The sequence below is a fragment of the Malaya genurostris genome, chromosome 3 (genome assembly GCF_030247185.1).
Source record: "Malaya genurostris strain Urasoe2022 chromosome 3, Malgen_1.1, whole genome shotgun sequence".
Classification (NCBI taxonomy): Eukaryota; Metazoa; Arthropoda; class Insecta; order Diptera; family Culicidae; genus Malaya; species Malaya genurostris.
Window position 1 is genome coordinate 284,867,703 of NC_080572.1, and position 18,344 is coordinate 284,886,046.

The window sequence follows — 18,344 nt, forward strand, 5'->3', positions numbered from 1 at the left end:
TCCCTGGTTTTTGAATGGCAATAACTCTTACTTGTCTCCAGTCATGTGGGACAATATTATTCTCAAGAATCTTATTAAATAAATTCAATAAACGTCTTTTGGCAGAGTCAGGCAATTTTTTCAACAAGTTGAATTTGATTTTGTCTAACCCCGGAGCTTTATTGTTACACGATAAGAGCGCAAGTGAGAACTCGACCATCGAAAAAGGTGTTTCGTTTCTGTTAGATGTGGCGACGCGCATGATCGTCTGTTCCGGAACAGAGTCAGGACATATTTTTTTAGCGAAATCGAATATCCAGCGGTTAGAATATTCCTCGCTTTCGTTCGAGGTGTTTTTGTTGCGCATTCGTCGGGCTGTGTTCCAAAGAGTGCTCATTGATGTTTCTCTCGATAATCCGTCTACGAATCTACGCCAATAACTGCTTTTCTTCGCTTTAATCAAGCTTTTCATTTTAGTGTCTAATGCCGCGTAGTTTCTAAAATTATCAGGTGTTCCGTTTTTACTAAATTCGATAAATGATGAAACTCTCTCCGCGTTCAGTTCGTTCAATTTTCGCGCCAGGTACTCGTTTCGTCTGAGCTTGAGTCGCGGTGTCGAGAATCAAGCCAGCCAGAAACGTGTACTCTTCCTCCGGAGGAAATTCTTGTGTAGTTTCTAGTTTCTCAGATATCGAATTTGCGTAGCATTTCCAATCAATATTTCTTGTGAGGTCATACGAAACATTGATTGTCTCCGATGGTCTCAATCCGCAGGTGATTGAAATCACGAGAGGTAGATGATCGCTACCGTGGGTATCAGGGATAACCTTCCACGTGCAGTCCAGCCGTAGCGATGTCGAGCAAAGGGATAAATCCAACGCACTTGGTATTGCTGGTGGTGCAGGAATTCGTGTCATTTCTCCCGTATTCAAGATTGTCATATTGAAGTTGTCGCAGATATCATGGATCATAGCTGATCTGTTATTGTCGTGAAGACAGCCCCATCCCGTACCGTGTGAGTTAAAGTTTCCTAAAACCAACGTCGGTGCGGGAAAAAGCTCAATGATATCACTGAGCCGCTGATGCCCAACCGAGGCTCTTGGCTGAATATATATGGAAGCAATGCAAAGGTCCTTGCCTTTGATTGTAACATGACATGCGACAACCTGGTATCGAGGGAGGTTAATGCGATAGAAAGAAGAGCACTTTTTGATCCCCAAAAGTACTCCTCCATAGGGATCATCTCGATCCAGACGAATAATGTTAAAATCGTGGAAGTTTAAGGGTATTTCAGAAGTTAGCCAATTTTCGCACAATGTAAATGCGTCACATTTCAGATTTTTTAGTAGAAATTTGAAAGGATCTATTTTTGGGATGATACTTGTACAATTCCACTGTATAACAGTGAATGTATCCGTGACCTCGGTGGGTGGCTTAGCCATCGAAAGATACGATCGCTGAAAGAAGGGGCCATTTGGCAGTAAACTGCTTCAAGAATGTTTTAACTGTAGGAATAAAAGCCATCAATAGACTTTTAAGAGGTTCTGAAATATTGAAGGAAGTCCAGTCCACGATATCAGAGAATTTAACAAACCCAGTATCTAGTAAATTTTCTGACTGATCTTTAGGGACTTTCGGGAGTTTTGAAGTCCCAGGAAGTGATGGAAATTCCTGCTCGGAATTTAATTTTCCAAGGCCTGGATCTTTTTTCTCCGGTTTTTTGCCATCACTTCCTGTTGCTGTAGTTTTAGGAACCCCTTCTGAAGACATCTTCGAACCCTTATTAGGTAGCTTATGAGAGGATATACCTTCGAGGGGGTCATCATATTCGCTCTCGTCAGTTGACAAGTAAGCGTAAGGATTTTCAGTAGGTGGGGTAGCACATTTCAACATTTCCGCAAATGAGCGTTTGGAATGTTGCTTGCGTGAACTCTTCATCTTATCCTGGCGCAATTTGTACGCAGGACAATCAGAGAGGTCATGCGGCCCCTCCTTACAGTAGAGACACTTTTCATTGTCTCCACTGCAGGAGTTATCCGCATGACTCCCTCCACACTTTATACACCGGGATTTATTGCAACAATGGGATGCTGTATGTCCCAACTGTTTGCAATTGGTGCAGTTCATGACCCACGGCACAAAAAGGCGAACAGGTAAACGAACTCGGTCCAGGAGGACGTAATTAGGCAAAGCCGAGCCAGCGAAAGTCACCCGATACGAGTCCAATGGGATATAGGACTTAGTCCCATCCTCAGCGGTCGATACTGAACGCAATTGCTTGCAGTCCAGTATCTTTACATTCTTGAGTAGGTGGTTTTTAAAACCGCCTACCCCATGCTTAAGAACGTCCTCGCAAGTCAGACTCGGATCGGTGATCACGCCGTCTATCTCGACTTCGCGAGCTGGTACGTATACGCGATACTCCCGCGTGAAATGCTCACTTTGAACGATCTCGTTAGCCTGTTTTGCACTGGCTAACAAGAACCTAAGCTTGTCCGGGCGTACTTTTTCAATTTTTTGTACAGTATTGTATCGCGAGGACAGGTCTTTTGAAAGTCTTAGAAGGTTCAATTTTTTACCATTGGCTTTGGTCCGGATGTAAACCGCATACGGTCCGGCCGGGAGTGCAAGCCCATCGGGATAGCTTCTAATGCGAGCTTTATTGCCATCAGAAGCATCCATTCGATCATCTGGGCGAAGGTCAGGCAATTTTATATAGCTTGTCATATCACGGACTTGTGTCCGTGCGGTCAAAATCGGGGTGCAAATAAAGTGGTATTATTCAACAGAAAAAAAGTTTTACTTAGCTTAAGCTCCAAAAACAGTGAACGGCTGCCAAGACCCGGTCCGAGGCAATCGGTAAATATTCCTTCCAGTAGAGTGCAAAAAACCTCATTGAGGAAAAAGCACGTTTTTCAGTCTCTCACTACACTGTCCAATGAAACGTTTCTTTTGTTATCACTATATATATTTATCACTGTTTCTAATGTATATGTAAACGATATATACGCAGCGCCCAGCTGGCGCTGGCTAACGGTACCACACGCAGTGCTGCTTTACACAAGCTCACAGTCGGCCTTGAGAAGGGACTCGACCGCACTAATGCAGACACAATTGAATATGGAATGACCTTGATAACGGAGTAAATCAACTCAATACACGATTGGAGAAAGGCGAATTTACGTCCGATCGATCCGATAGTTACGGCACGAATGCAAGTAGCGATTACTTGCTATCATTTTTCATAAGATCATATCTCATTGCAAACATGAATTGTGTTGTAATTTTCTAGGGTTTCCAACAACCTAGGTTATCTCGAAAAAGATTTACCACGATTATTTTTTTTTTTTTGTTTCAATTATAGAGGCTTTAACATTAATGTCATTCACCTCTTCGGGCCAGAAAAACTTTCTGACCCTATGTGCGGGGTTGGGAATCGAACCCAGGCGGGCAGCGTGAAAGGCATCGACTTACCCATCACGCTATACCCGTTCCCTTACCTCGATTACTTAGGTTTCGTAGGAATTAATCCATAAAAAAACTGTTTTATTCCATTTAGTGGTTTAATTATGCCTTTCTCATATTATTCATTTTATCCTAATAATTACAGCAGAAATTCATCAAAATACTATAATTTATAAATGTTTATCAAAGAGTTTCGAAGATTACTATTGCATAATAACACATGGACCAATAAGTCCCGAGACTAGCAATGGAAACAACATTTTTTTTGCAAAATTTTTTTTATTCATCAACATAATCACCTTTTAGGGTGATACAATGGTTCCAACGTTTTTCCAATTTTTCAATACCATGTTTATAAAAAAATTTATCTTTCGCTTCAAAATAAGCTTCAGTTTCAGCGATGACTTCCTCATTTGAGCCAAATCTTTTCCCTGGAGCATTTTTTAAGATCAGCAAAAAGCCAGTAGTCACTGGGGGCTAAATCTGGCGAGTATGGGGGATGGGGAAGCAGATCAAAGCCCAATTCGTTCAATTTCGCCATTGTTTTCATCGACATGTGGCAGGGTGCATTGTCTTGATCAAAAAGGATTATTTTTCTCTGCATGTGCGGTCGTTTTTTTTGCGATTTCCTCCTTCAAACGCACCAGTAAATCAATATAATAATCACTGTTGATCGATTTACCTTTTTCGAGGTAGTCAATGAAAATCACGCCATGCGTATCCCAAAAACCTGACGCCATGGCAAAGTCTGACTGCTGCGTTTTCGGACGCTTCGGACGGCATTCGCCAGCTGTGCGCCACTCAGATGACTGCCGCTTCGACTCTGGAGTGTAGTGATGTATCCATGTTTCGTCCATGGTCACGTAACGACGCAAGAAATCTTTTTTGTTGCGAGTAAATAGCGATAAACTGCTTTCTGAATCATCGACTCGTTGCTGTTTTTGTTCCATCGAAAGCAATCGCGGCACTCACTTGGAAAAACCTTTTTCATGCTCAATTTTTCATGAAGGATAGTAAATACACTTCCATTTGATATCTGTGTCATCTCAGCAATCTCACGGAGCTTCACTTTACGATCTTTCATTATAATTTTTGTCACTTCACTCACATTTTCCGGTGTAACGGCTTCCACAGGTCTACCCGAGCGTTCCGCGTCATTTGTGTCGGTACGAACACGTTTAAATTCGGCGAACCACCGACAAATAGTTGCTTTTGATAGACAAGAGTCCGGATAACATTGTTTCGCTTGCACGGTGTTTTTACCCATTAAAAAACAATGTTTTATCAAAACACGAAACTCGGATTTTTCCATTTTTAAACAAACTACAAAACGACTTTACTCCAAACTCGATAACTCAGCTGTTTCTGGTTGGATCGACTTAAAATTTTGACCCGTTTCAAGCAAAGGTTAGTACTCTAGAAAGACGTGGTTACTGATTTACTACGAGCGCCATCTCTGCTTTAGTCTCGGGACTTATTGATCCATGTGTTACTACTGTATTGATATACTACATTTGAATTTAAGTTAGTGAAAATCTATTCAATCATATGTGAGAAAGCGAAGTGAGCTCCATTTTATCACATTTGATTATTAGTCGGCATAGTGACTTTCGGTTCATTCAACCATACACTAATATGACCTACAAATTTATTTTTATGATTTGCATTTTGGAAAAATATGTACCGGTAGTCGGACTTGGATAAAAATCAGTAGATCATTTATGGGACTATCAATGGTTTATTTGGTTACAGACTGTCATGCAAACTAGAAAACTAGAGAAACTCTCAAGCCAATATAAAGAGTTAGCTTATGAAAACAATATTCGTGAAATTGACATTTTTACACTACGCACCGTACCTCCGGATCCAGATGCTTAAACCGAATGAAAATTGGGTTATTCTTATTGTATCTCAAAACCTCTCATTTGAATCTAAGTTTGTGGGAATCGGTTTAGCCGTTTCCAGGAATTGTATCAGCAGATTATAAAAACCTCTGGTAGGTTCATTTAACTCAAATAAATGAAAAAATTCGTTAAAAGAACAACACATCGACTGGAACGGGGAATTTCTTTGTGACTGAGACTTTCTTTAGGCCGATGAAAGAAACCCGGTCTAGACTTCAAATGCGATCGAACAAGTGCACAGTATAATGATCAAATCATATGGTAATTTCAAACATAAAACCGTCTGTTAGCTTTTTCTACAATAGACTGATAGTTTCACATTCAACATTCAACTCTATTCAATATATGATTTGCGATGGCATAGTTGAAGGAGAACATCTCACGGTTTGTTTTATGATGGAATTAAATCACAACACATATCACCATAAGACCTTTCATTTGTGAAAATCGGTTTTGCCATCTCCGAGAAAAATTAGTGTCAATTTTTTGTTTTCGTGAGGATTTTTTATTATGGCTCATATGCACTTAAGCTTCACTTGGCCGTTTAACATTAATAGAAAAATATTTTTTCGTATGGTTGGATCTAGTTGTCAGCTTTTGCCTAGGAGAAAGTCATTTTGAGTTGCGAGAATCCTTACCAAATTAGTTTCGGTTCCACTAAATCTAATGCTTCAATAGATGGCGGTACCACAGTCAAAAGTTGCTTAATTCATGTGGAAAAAGCTTCCGAAATGATAATTACTTATTATCTACCATTTTCTGACTTAGAAAATCATGGAGTTTTCATCTTTTAATCATGACCTTCAATTTTGACCTTCGGAGCAATACATATCAGAATCCTAAAATGCATTTATACATCATTACCAAAATGCTAAGGATCGCCATACGAAACGACCATTGAACGAAGTTCCCGTACCACTGGATTAACAACGGTAATTGTCACATCATTCTTCGACGGTGCTAACAAAGTGCACTGCCCTTGTTCTGACAGACCAGCGCTACTTAAATCCACCGAACAACCGAATCCAGCCAACAAGCCATAATTATGTATTGTGATTCCGATTATAAACTCCATCGCGGACAGAGAGTGTGTTGGCAGTGTATCGCATTGTCATAGCGTCAACGTCGTCCATCCGCCTCAGCTAGCGAAGGGTCTCAAGCGGATGTGTACGGATCATCCGTACACTGACCTGAGCTGGCAGTCGTACGGGTCAAAAACCAACCAACGGCGAAACGACAAACGTCATTACCATCGAAACCGTTCCGTTGTCCACAACAGCACAGGTTAACACGCTGCGCAGCTGGACTCACTTGTTCCTGTGCATCCGGCCGACACTTTTCCACTCCGGAGGGATTCCATGCAGATATAATTTGTATGCAATTAACACCTCATTTAATGCAAACAAATGAACATCGTGCTCTCGATTATCGGCACAAGATAAGACAGTACAGTCACCGAATCGGGCCAGCCAGTAAAGGTGGTGGGACGGAAAATTTTCGCGTTTAAATGATGACATCGAGATGTCAGTGAATGTGTGTTTGTGCGTGGGTGGGTGCAGAAGTGCAGGCGACAGATTGGAGGGTGGCCAACGTACGACGAGGCACGACCAGTCATTGGGCAGCGACCGCCGATTATTGAGCTGTTGTGGTTGGTTAATTATTCGTAATTTTGTCGTTACTAACAGCTGCCGCTCGTACTGTGGCAGTATGTTGAGTAATTTGGTTCAATTAACTCTAAGTGCATCACTAAAGGGAGATCATTGCAATTACCAAATCCGATAAGTAAAGCTACGATTATGAACTCTTGGTAGATATTCAATAAATAATTAGATGAAATGATGAGTTCTCACAGTTTTTATGCATTAATAGTCACGCTTCAGTAAAAAAAGAAACGATTGAGATTTATTCGAAGAAAAGAATAAATAACCATTCGCACACACATCCAACATTGCATCTTTCTGTTTTTGCATTTCTCGTATTTTCAACCACGAATCCGACAAGTTTTACGTTCAATTACAGGCACTCATGGGAAGCGCTGTTTCTATACCTAACAATATGAAAATAAGTCGACGGAAGTCCATCATTGCCTCCTGAAAACCGATGAGACGGAATACATGAATTTGCTGAGTGTTTAAAACGGTTCAAATGAGGCAATTTCATTGTTGTAGACAAGAACGCGTTTCGGAAGACCAATTTTTTTAAACTTGCAGAATTGAAGACTTTACTCCATGAAAATCTGTGCTAGAGACAAGAAAAGATTTCTGGAATACTAGGTGTAACACAAAAAGAGATTTATCTGCATCGAAAAGCATTCGGGTTCATTCAGAAGGTTGTAAAATGGGTGCCGCAAGCGTTGAACCCAAGAGATGTCGTATTTTGCAAATGAGACCATACTTGTCACACGTCTTCCAGGTTAGACATCACACTTCCGTCTCTCACAGAAAAAAAGACGTGAATAGTTTCGAACCGTGTTTATTTGTGTTGAGAGCAAGCATCTAGTTGGCCCAATGCCAAATTTAATGACAATCTATCCACTAGTATTTGAATATTAACAATTGAACGTGTTTTCTTCATGCTATGAAAAAAGACGAGTTTCATGTGCTGATAAAATCGAATGATTTGTGGTATAGATTGGTCCACCATCCCCCGTATTGTCCAAACCTAGCCCCTAGCGACTATTATCTATTTTTAAATCTGAAAAGGTTTCCCCAGGGAACGAAATTTTTGTTAAATGCTGAGGTCATTGTAGAAACGGAAAAAAACTTTTAAACTGGGCTCGGAACTATTGTAACCCTTAGTCATTATTAGTAGACGGCCTATCAAACTAATTTCGACTATCCTGGCTCCCGATTGAAAATAGTGTTCAAAAACTCCAAAATGAAACTCAGACTATTTATTCAGAGATGGTTAGGCCGATTTTCAAGAGCTTAGGTTCAAGTAGAGAGTCTAATAATTCCAAATGAAATTACTGAATTTCATCTGAATTTGACTTTCGGTTCCGGAACTACTGGGCCAAGCGTTAAAAACTTTATAGCTTTTAACACTTAGCCCTAGGAAAAGTTTTTAACTAGGCTCAAAACAGGTCCAACTCGTTAGGTTATGTTTGTTGCTGGCCATACGAACCAACTTCGGCTATTCCGGTAATCGAAAGTAGGTTTCGGAAGCATTGGAAATAGTGGTCAAAAACTGTAAAAAGGAACTATCTCACTTTTTTTCAAGATGGCCAAATCGATTTGCACAAACTTATAGTTTCAAAAGAAAAGTCTTACGGTTTCATACAGAATCCCTGAATTCGTTGAACTGTGGGCTGTTGTGATTCATAGACTTTGCTAGATTACGTTCGAACAAACTTTTCTGTTTCTATTCAATGAACAGTTGTTTTTGCGAATTCCACAGTAATATTTATGATGGTCTGAGTACAGAGATGTCTATCTCCTCTGTGTGACGAAGAGCAAGCAAAATTTCTTCCCTCGCACTGACAACTTCAACGAGAGCTCTTCTCTTTCACATTTATACAACACTGTTGTGTAAAGTGTGTACGCATCATGAGTGCGTTTGTTTATTTACTTTTACCTCTTCCACTGAATCGCACCAAAGTGCTAGAGCATTAGCTAATAAATTCTCTGAGGTGGATGCAGATACTTTCACAGAGGTGTACACCCCGGTGAGCACTCTGCTGTATGGTTTTCGTAGATGAAGCGTGGACACGCAAAATCAGCAAAATAAAACAATTTATCGTAAAATTTTCGGTTTTCCTTGCAAATTTTTCATAGCAAGGCCAGATCTACTCTCTATTAATTGAAGTTTACAGAAGTGTTCGCTCACCATCACGCGCCAGTGGTCACTTGGGTGTATTTTGACGAGAGCGCGTGTGAGCGATTCATGCGAAGGGAATGTGTTTCACTCGCGCCAGCTGCTTTAACCACAAGCACACACTCAAATGCTGTCTATTCGACACTGAGAAGAAGTGCGCTTTCCTCTTTGTGCGGTGCTTCGTTTTTTGCATCCTCAGTGTGGCAAAAATCTGACTCTAGCGTGTATCACTCTGGTGAAATGCCATCTCTGTCTGAGTAATATGAGGCATCATTACACTACTAGGTGGATTAAAATAGGTTTTATTTTGTGAGTACATAATTTATGTCTTCAAGAAAAATAATCAATCTAAATTTTGTAAAAAAATTATAAATTTTCGAGAATGCGTTCTGCTTCCTTGAAAAAAATTTAGAAACATTTTCCAACAGAAGCATTAGGAAATTCGAATAATATTTTTAAAGAGTCCTGTATAAAGCAAAAAGAGTTCAAAGATCACAGGAAATATTGAAAATAAAATCACCTAGAACTTTGACCTAGTTTTAAATATGATCAGTCAGTTTGCATTCACATTTCATCCAAGTCAGTCGATAAAACTAAACCGCTTACGTTCGGGACGGAAGAAACCAAGTACAGTATTGTGTAGTGAACAACAGAACGACCTCGAAAATGAGTGAACCAAGCGAACAAAAGCTACCGCCGCCACTACGAAAGAATACAATTATTGTTGACCTCAGGCAGTGCAAAATTCGACCTTCGATACGAGAACTTGAAGGTTTGCTTAAGAAGCAAATGCATCTTGACATTAAACGTGTGCATTTACTTCAATGCAATAAGACACATATTGTTGTTTACATCCAGTTTTATAATGAGTTGGATGCAATTCAATTCGCACAATGTATTATAAAAACAATGTGCACTATGTGGAGCACGAAAACATTAAGTACAACATTCCAGTATATATGGAAAATAGTACTTAAGAAGTGCGTGTGCATGATTTTCCCTCAAGCGTCATCGATTTTCATATTCGCAAAATTATGTCCCAATATTCAGAGATTCTCTCTATAAAAAAAGAAAAGTGGAAGAACTTTTTCCTCGGTATTCTAAATGGCGTACGTTTGTTTCGCATGCGCTTGAAGAGGCCTATACCTTCTTATGTGACTTTCGGTCAGGATACAAGAATCCCGTGCAAATCACTTGTTACCTATGACAATCAGATGGCCACATGTCACTATTGCCAAAAAGCTGTTCTCTACGGTAAGCCATGTGATAAACTGAACAAGGAGACAACTACACCAAAGGACAACGGTGATTTCTTCACACTAATCCCAAGCAACCCCAGCACACCTGTGACAGCCACCAACAACAATGAAGCATCCCCTCATCCCCTCAACGAAACCATTTCCTATAGAACAAAGTACACCAGCTGAAGATAACAACCTACCTACAACGCCTGTGAAATAAGTAACAATTGTTGCTCCCAAAAACAGTGATGCCGAACCAATGGACGGGAGCGTGAATAGCGAACCACTGCTCCCCCTTCATTCGCTAGATAACAGCGAAAGCACTTCTCCTCCAAGGGAAAAATACAACAAAAAATATTATTTATTGTTAAACGACCGTGTTAAGAAGTTTAAGTGCAAAAGAGCGAAGAGAAAAAACTTTATAAAAAAGGCGGGTGGGTAATGTCACAGACATAACTGGAGGACGTGAATACGAAAAAAACTGACATGTTTCTTTCTCACTTCTGGATTGGCATATTGTCGCAAAACTGAAATGTAGAGGCGCTGCTTGTTTAGAGATGATACTTTCAGCAAGTGCTGTCAAATCGGTAGGAAAATTTCTAATTATTCCACCTTTTCAACGATTTCTTTTGAAAACGGGCAAATTCATTTGAAAAATTATAGTAGAAGTTGAAGAAAAAGTTTTTACTCTGAGGTGGTAATGTTGATCTTAGTTCATTGTGCGAAATCTATCGTTTATTCAGAATAGAGCATTAAACTTGGTTTGATACCATTTTTCAAATGCCTGGAAATAACAAGTAAAGTATCCAAAATAAATAGTACTCGATCGCTATACATTCTAGTACTCGAGAAATCAACATTACACTGGTTTCTGTTTAAAAAAACTTTGATCCGAAAAAACCTAACCTTACCCAATTTCACACATTTCTGAAGATTTTCCATGTTTAATCGTAGTTTAAACTAAAAAAGTATTAGTAATCACTTTGAAATCGATTTTCTTCTACTCCGAGTGTACTTTTATTGCTGATATCTATTTGTACTATTGAATAAACGAGAAAAATGTTGCAAATCACTACTGCCGATATGAAAATTTCCGAAAGAATCCTCTTTTTCTTGGTTCCATTTTTCATTGGCAGGTGTCGCAACCGGTAAATCAGCTTTGCGACAATGTGCCAATAAAGATCATGTGTATATTTTTCATTTTTCAAACTTATTCTACCATACAATTAAATAACACGGAACAAATACAGTTTTGTAGATTTAGATATTAGTAGAAATACACTTCTCAGAATCCTTTGGAAATCTTTTAGTGGTTCTAAAAAACCGCTGAATTCAGTTCCAGCATCTAGTTCCAGAAATCATGTTCAAAATTTAGTTCAAACATGTAGGTTCTGAATTCTGGAAATGAACGCTGAAACTGAAATGATGAATTAAATTCTGAAACTAAATTCAGAAATACTCTAGTTTTCAATTCAGTTTTTAAATCAAGGCTCGGTGTTCAGACCTAATATTTAGTTTTAGAATCCAGATCTAAAATTCATATCCTGAATTTTGTTCATGAATTCTGCAAAATCCTAAATCATATCTCTGGATTCGAGTCCCTGAATAAGGTACTAAATTTGAAACCATTTTCAAAATCCAGAAATAGGATTCAGTTCTAGAGTTATAGTTTTATATTCTGAACCTATTATCTGGAATTAAATTTTTAAATAGAAGTATGATTAAAATTAACTTCAGAATTCAGGTGGACCAGAATCTAGTTTCTGAGATTAGTTCTTGAATTTAACTAAAATTTCAGTTCTCTGCTACTGCTGGTTTACTGCTAGCCACGAGGTCCGAATGCGAAGAAGAGTTACATTGATTCCACCTGAGCATTTGAGGTGGAAGAACCTCAGCACGATATCCAGTTCCGTCTAACGTACTAGAAAAAATGAACAATTCTCGGTTAAGATTTAGCACTCGGCCAGTAGAACATCGGAACAGATATGTTTCTGACTATCTCAAAACCGTCGTCCTGGTGCGAAAAAGGCAAGCAAACGTGATGAGTTTTCCTCGTTGTTTCCAAAAGTTTGAGAAAACATAGATTTTGAGTTATTTATGGTTATTTTACACTGCTGAAAATTTAATCACAAATTCCTGATTATATTTCTGATAGCATGGAGGAAAAATTATGTTATTGCGTTAAGTATAACCAGAGATATTCACGATCAAAAACTTATCACTCTCCCAGAAGATAAATTTTGTAAAGGCGCCCCATAGTAAAGTAAGTCGTATTCACGACAAAAATATGATCAGTATCTAAGGGGGAAAAACAGATTGGAAAATTGACATCAGAATACAATTATGTAATGAGAACCGCAAAAATGTTACCGCAGAGACGGGACTCGAACCCGTAGCAAACTCTTAACCGGGGAAACTATTTTACTAACTAAACTACCCTGCATATGAAAACACATGAAGAGATAACCCAATTAATTTGAAGAACCAAGCATGCTTCGCTGTACTTGGTCACCACGGCATTCACTTATAAAGGCCTTTAATAAAAAAAAAAAGTAAACAAAAATTATATAAATTTCTCAAAGACTCAAAAATACTGTTCAACATATAGTTTCCTATAGCCGTACGTCTTTGTTTTTTGCTACTTTTATCACAATTGTAATGAACAAAAAACTTCAGAAAAGATGATTAAGGAGTGTGTTGAAAATAAGCTTTCCACATACATTTGTGTTGTACGCATGTATTTGTGATTTTTTATGCTCAGATCACAGCATACTGTGCGTTTGGCTGCCAGCCTTCGTTTGTTTACTGGTTTGTGCGGTTGAAATTCTGCGTTTTCAAAATGTCGCGTATTGAAAAGGAGGTGAAAATTATGATTCTGGACACATGGTTAAGTGAGAAGGGTATTACTATGCGAGAATTGGCGAAGCGGTTTGGAGTTCATCATGCCAGTGTTAAAATCATCATTAATGTGATTGGGGAACACTATTCTTCGGATGAGCTACCAGGAAGAGTCAGAAAACTCGGTTCTTCCAACCCGAAAGTGGTATCTCTAATCATGAGAACAAATTAATATCAAAACGTGATTTAGCAACAAAAAAACAGGAACGAGTGTCGAAATGATCCAGCGTATCAAAAGGCGAAATCACAATAAGCAGAAAATTTCGAAACAAAGTGTAGAACAGAAGAAACGAGCAGCAACAAGGGCCCGGAAATAATATTCACGTCTTTTGCAGTGTCCGGATGCATGCCTTTTGATGGACGATGAGACTTATGTAAAGGAGGACTCAAAAATCCTTCCATGTCCACAATACTTCACTGTCGTCGTTAGGGAAGATGTGAGCGATGCGGACAGGAGAAATTCAGTCGAAAGGTACTGGTATGGCAAGCAATATGTTCCTGTGGTTTGAAGTCAACCATTTTTTACACTACCGGAACTATAAATGCAGAGATCTATCGATCTGAGTGTCTCCAGAAGAGATTGCTGCCTTTATGTAAGAAGCATAGTACACCTCCACTGTTTTGGCCGGATTTAGCGTCGACTCACTATGCCGAAACCACTCTCAATTGGCTTGTGTAAAAGGGTATAAATTTCGGGAAGCAGTCGGGAAGAGGGTCTTCAAGAAGACTGGTTAGGCAGCTGGGAACATGCAGAAGTTCAAAAAAATTTGGGCTCAAGCATCCAAAAAATGCGATGCAACACTTGTCCGGAACTTGATGAAGAGCGTTCGATCAAAAGTTCGAAAATTCGTGAAGGAATAACTAAAATTTCAGCCGGTTTTCGTTATGCTCAAGTTTAACCTCGTACAATAAAGGATCAATTTTTAGTTTGAATAAAATATCGTTTTCTATCATAATTTGAAAGAAAATTTTATGGATAGCTTATTTTCGATATACTCCTTAGTGGAATGGTAAAAAAAGGCGGGTGGGTAATGTCAGAGACATAACTGGATGTCGTGAATACGAAAACAACTGACATGTTCCTTAACACTTCCGAATATCAATTAGTTGATCAATTGTATGAATTATGCAGGCATTCCCCTTTTCCACATTTTTCGCAAAAACAAAGAAGGCTTCACTTGATCTCGATTACTGTGAATTTCACACAGCGGAAAGTGCAAAAATCTAACCAAACTGTTCTAGATTTGCACTAAACTGAGGATATTTCCTTTCGATTTGCGAACAACAAATTCTAATAGTTCTTCAGAAAACTTTTAGAGCCATTAGCACGGCTAATTTGGTGTAATGCTCTCCACCGTTGCTTTTTCATCCATGCAAATGACTGGTAGCTGTGACGTAATCGCTCTTGTCGGAAGCGAAACTACACACTTAAAAATTTTTACATCTTATTAGATGCATATAAATGGAGCGTCGCAATTTACGCAAATTTACGTGGAAGAACATTTAATATTGTGTCTAAAACACCATACATGGAATTCATTGAAATAAAAAAAAAATACTGAGAGCAACCGTCGCGACTTGAACCGAGAATCATTGGATCACAAGTTCGTCTGTTATTCGACTGAGCCACAGGAGCATGCATCTGCTTGGTTGGTAAAAGGTGCATTTCAATTCATACAGTCGCACCTGCTAGCAGATTGCAAGTTACAGTCGAAACCAGTAAAATTCAAGCTCATTTAACATTAGGTCATTACAAATGAGATTTTCCGTTATTTGACAAATTAGGTCTTTATGAATTACATCGTATGAGGGATTAGGTCACCTGTAAAATTCAAATTTTTTTGGTGTGTAGTTTTGCAAACGGCACTAAATACATCTGCTCGCATTGGCGATAGAATCCAAACTGATTCAATTTTTGTTAGGAGCTTTCTTTTACGTGATTTCGTTTGTAGCTTTTTCACTAATGGGCGGTCCTAACGGCTATAAAAATAGCCGCATACAGGATTTTAATGTCGATTATTTCATATCGGATTTGCATAATTTATTAAAAGAAACTATCAATGTGCTTTAGGGATTCGTTTCTAGCATTCAGAAGGAACAAATTGAGGAATTCACTACGATTTTCACCACTTTTCGGAACATTTTTCTCGAACGATTTGTTGTGCAGCAGCAGATATTTTGTTCTCTACCTCAGAACGCGTTCTGATTGGCTGGTCTTGACATGGGTCAAATGAGATAGGTTTTTCAATAGTGTACTATTGAAATACTTCAATGCTTTTGCTATACACGTTTAAGTTGAAAAATTTCGATTCTAATGGTAGTTAGAATATATAAATCCTTCCACAGATCACTGAGCTATGAGCTTTCAAAATACGAGAAAGGCAAACGCGCCTTATGAATTATCCTCTTTGATACTCGTTTATACCAAACATTTCAGAAAAGTTTAATTTTGAACTATTTGAGATTATGTCACACAACTGAAAATTTTGTCATAAAATTGTGATCATATTTCCGATGGCATGTAGCAAAAATTATGTTGATTCGTTAGATACAACAAGAGATATTCACGATCAAAAACTTATCACTCTCAGAGGGTAAATTTTGAAAAGGCGCCCCATAGTAAAGTAAGTCGTATTCACGACAAAAATATATTGCGAATAATGTCACGGAGACAAGACTCCAATCCACACGGGAATCGTTCTGCCAATTAAACTACTCGGCAACACAGCGTTGGGATTAGTGATCCGAATTAATTTGAATGACATTTTCGGTAACTCTATCGGTCCTGAATCGATCAGAGTTTGATGCAATCAGTCTATCTTCGCATGGTATTACCGTATCCAAAATCGAAACAAAATAACATTGAGATGGACCTACATCGATTGACCAACGGTAATTCAGAACGTCCTGTTTACCTCTAAATATTGGTGAGTGAAATCTTGTCTATCTAAATTTTTCCAACCTTCAGTAGATTGTATTACATTGTATTCAGTATTCGAACAAGTGTCATAAACAGCTCGATGAAAATATCGTATCTAAACTATTTTTCTTTTTGATATTTGTAAAAAAAATCAATATTTGAACTACTAACAAAACCAGACTTATATCAGAACCTTTTTTGTTATGAACTTGTTACTGTTCGATGATCGGGAAAGCTAAAACTTCAAGCTCAAAATGATTGTCACTTCGAGAAATCTTACAGGCGACTATGGGAACTTACCATTTCGTACTTTCACGCACTCCTTCTTATCACCCAGAATCGCCGATACGCTGAACTTCAGTACCGGCTTGGATGCCTCCTTCAGTATGGTCCGTTTGGAAGCAATAAATTCACTAAAACCACACCTCTGACACCGAAACTCGTAATCACTCTCACCGGAGAAGCTAACCTTCTCGTTCGCACCGTTCCGACCCGCCAACGGGTTCGGTTCCGCTTGGTAGTGGCCACACTTGCCACAGCAATAATCCATCAGCATATTGTTTTCATCGTTCGTACTGGGACCGTGGTAGGACCGGAGAACCGTCGTCGGGCCCAGCTCATCGTCGGAAAAGGATGAATTGTTTACATTGAGGCAACTGTTGAAACTCTTCGGGGAATCACACAAACTGTTGGAATCCTTCAGATCGGACACGTGCTCTTCGAACTCGCTATCAGAACCGGACACGGAAGCAATCGACGAGTCTCCGCCGGCACTGATCCTGCTAGACGAGTGCAACCGATTAAGGGAGCAATGCTCCACATCCTTCTCCTGTAGGATACTGTCGACCATGAACGCAGTGGACATCCTGAATCAGAAAAAACCAATCGAAACGATTTAACCACTAGAAACACTTCCGACCAAATACCTCATACTCGTAGTAATCACTTTAAACGGCACTCTCGTCGCCTTTTGTCATCGAAAGTACCACCCTTCACGTTAACAGATCCCGCATCAATAAAATCTAATAACTATAATAATAAATGTTATTCAAAATTGCATCAAACTTCTCCTCGCGCACACACATATTTTCTCTCTCCGATTGTCCGATTGTCAACTGATTGCACCCAGGATTTGTCGGTTGGTTCTATTCCCGGGAAAAGCTGATCTCACACTGGTTGCATTCACCCGTAGTGCCGAGGGTCGAAAGTCGAAACGGCACAAAATCACGACAGGCTCAAACAAGGAGGTTTCACCACGCGTGCAACCAAACGGTCGCAGCACATAGGAGCAAGGATAAACAGCATCTGACCTGCAACAAAACGGCGCCTGCTGCCATCACACGTAACTTTGCGCTGTTCAGTTCGGTAGTCCTTCCCACCCTGGACGATGAGGGGTGCTTCCGCTTTGTCAACGCCCTTCCCCACTCTAAGCTCGCATCGGTATCGGTGTCTTACCGAGGTAATGACGGCAGCAATGATGGTGTCGATGATTATCCTCGAGAGATCGAGTGTATTGATATTCATATTCAAGCCGAGTTTGAACCGGGTTGCTAAAGGGCTAAGGAAATCCGTGGTTTTCGGAACGATAGTCAAAAACAATTCTGACATCACTTCTCTGTTGAGAAAAAAAAACAAACTTCCTGGCACCTCCCAAAGCCAATCATAACCGAGTAGAAAACCAAATCATCGAAAGATCACTGCGCCTACTGCGAGCAGTCATCGTCTTCATAATTCACCCATCCTTCTTGTTCAAGCACGGAAGAGAATTCCGCTCTAAGCCATCCACTAGCCGAACAGTAGGCTCTGGTGAACGGAAATACAAATGAAAAGGATCTCGACAAGAGCCGGGTGAAACATTCATTCTCTCAGAATTAGAACACGCGCACATTCTCTCTCTCGCTCTATTTCTCACTCTCCCATTGGTATAATAACGCTCGCTGAAAAAAAGGACGAAACTGGGCGGAGCCTACGTCAAATCCCTCGTGCACCTCTCGCAAGCCATTGCCAGTCGTCTTATTATGTATCGCACTTCCGATATCGTTTTAAGGGTTTCATTTTTATTTCGCAACTTACACAATCGCACCTCATTCAAAGGCAAGAGCCGTGCTCACACGAACAAGAGCA

The 18,344-nt window shown here is 39.5% G+C and overlaps 1 protein-coding gene across 1 annotated transcript in view; it reads right to left on the reverse strand.

Moving 5' to 3' along the window:
* LOC131437135 (putative uncharacterized protein DDB_G0291608) overlaps positions 1-17,586 on the reverse strand; it is a 111,199-nt gene extending 93,613 nt beyond the window's left edge. The window contains exons 1-2 of the mRNA XM_058606302.1: positions 17,147-17,586; positions 16,521-17,086 (exon numbers count right to left, since the gene is read on the reverse strand). Coding sequence (XP_058462285.1) covers positions 16,521-17,086; positions 17,147-17,151 — 571 coding nt within the window. The 5' untranslated portion in view covers positions 17,152-17,586. The remainder of the gene's footprint in view (positions 1-16,520; positions 17,087-17,146) is intronic.
* Positions 17,587-18,344: the final 758 nt, after the last annotated feature.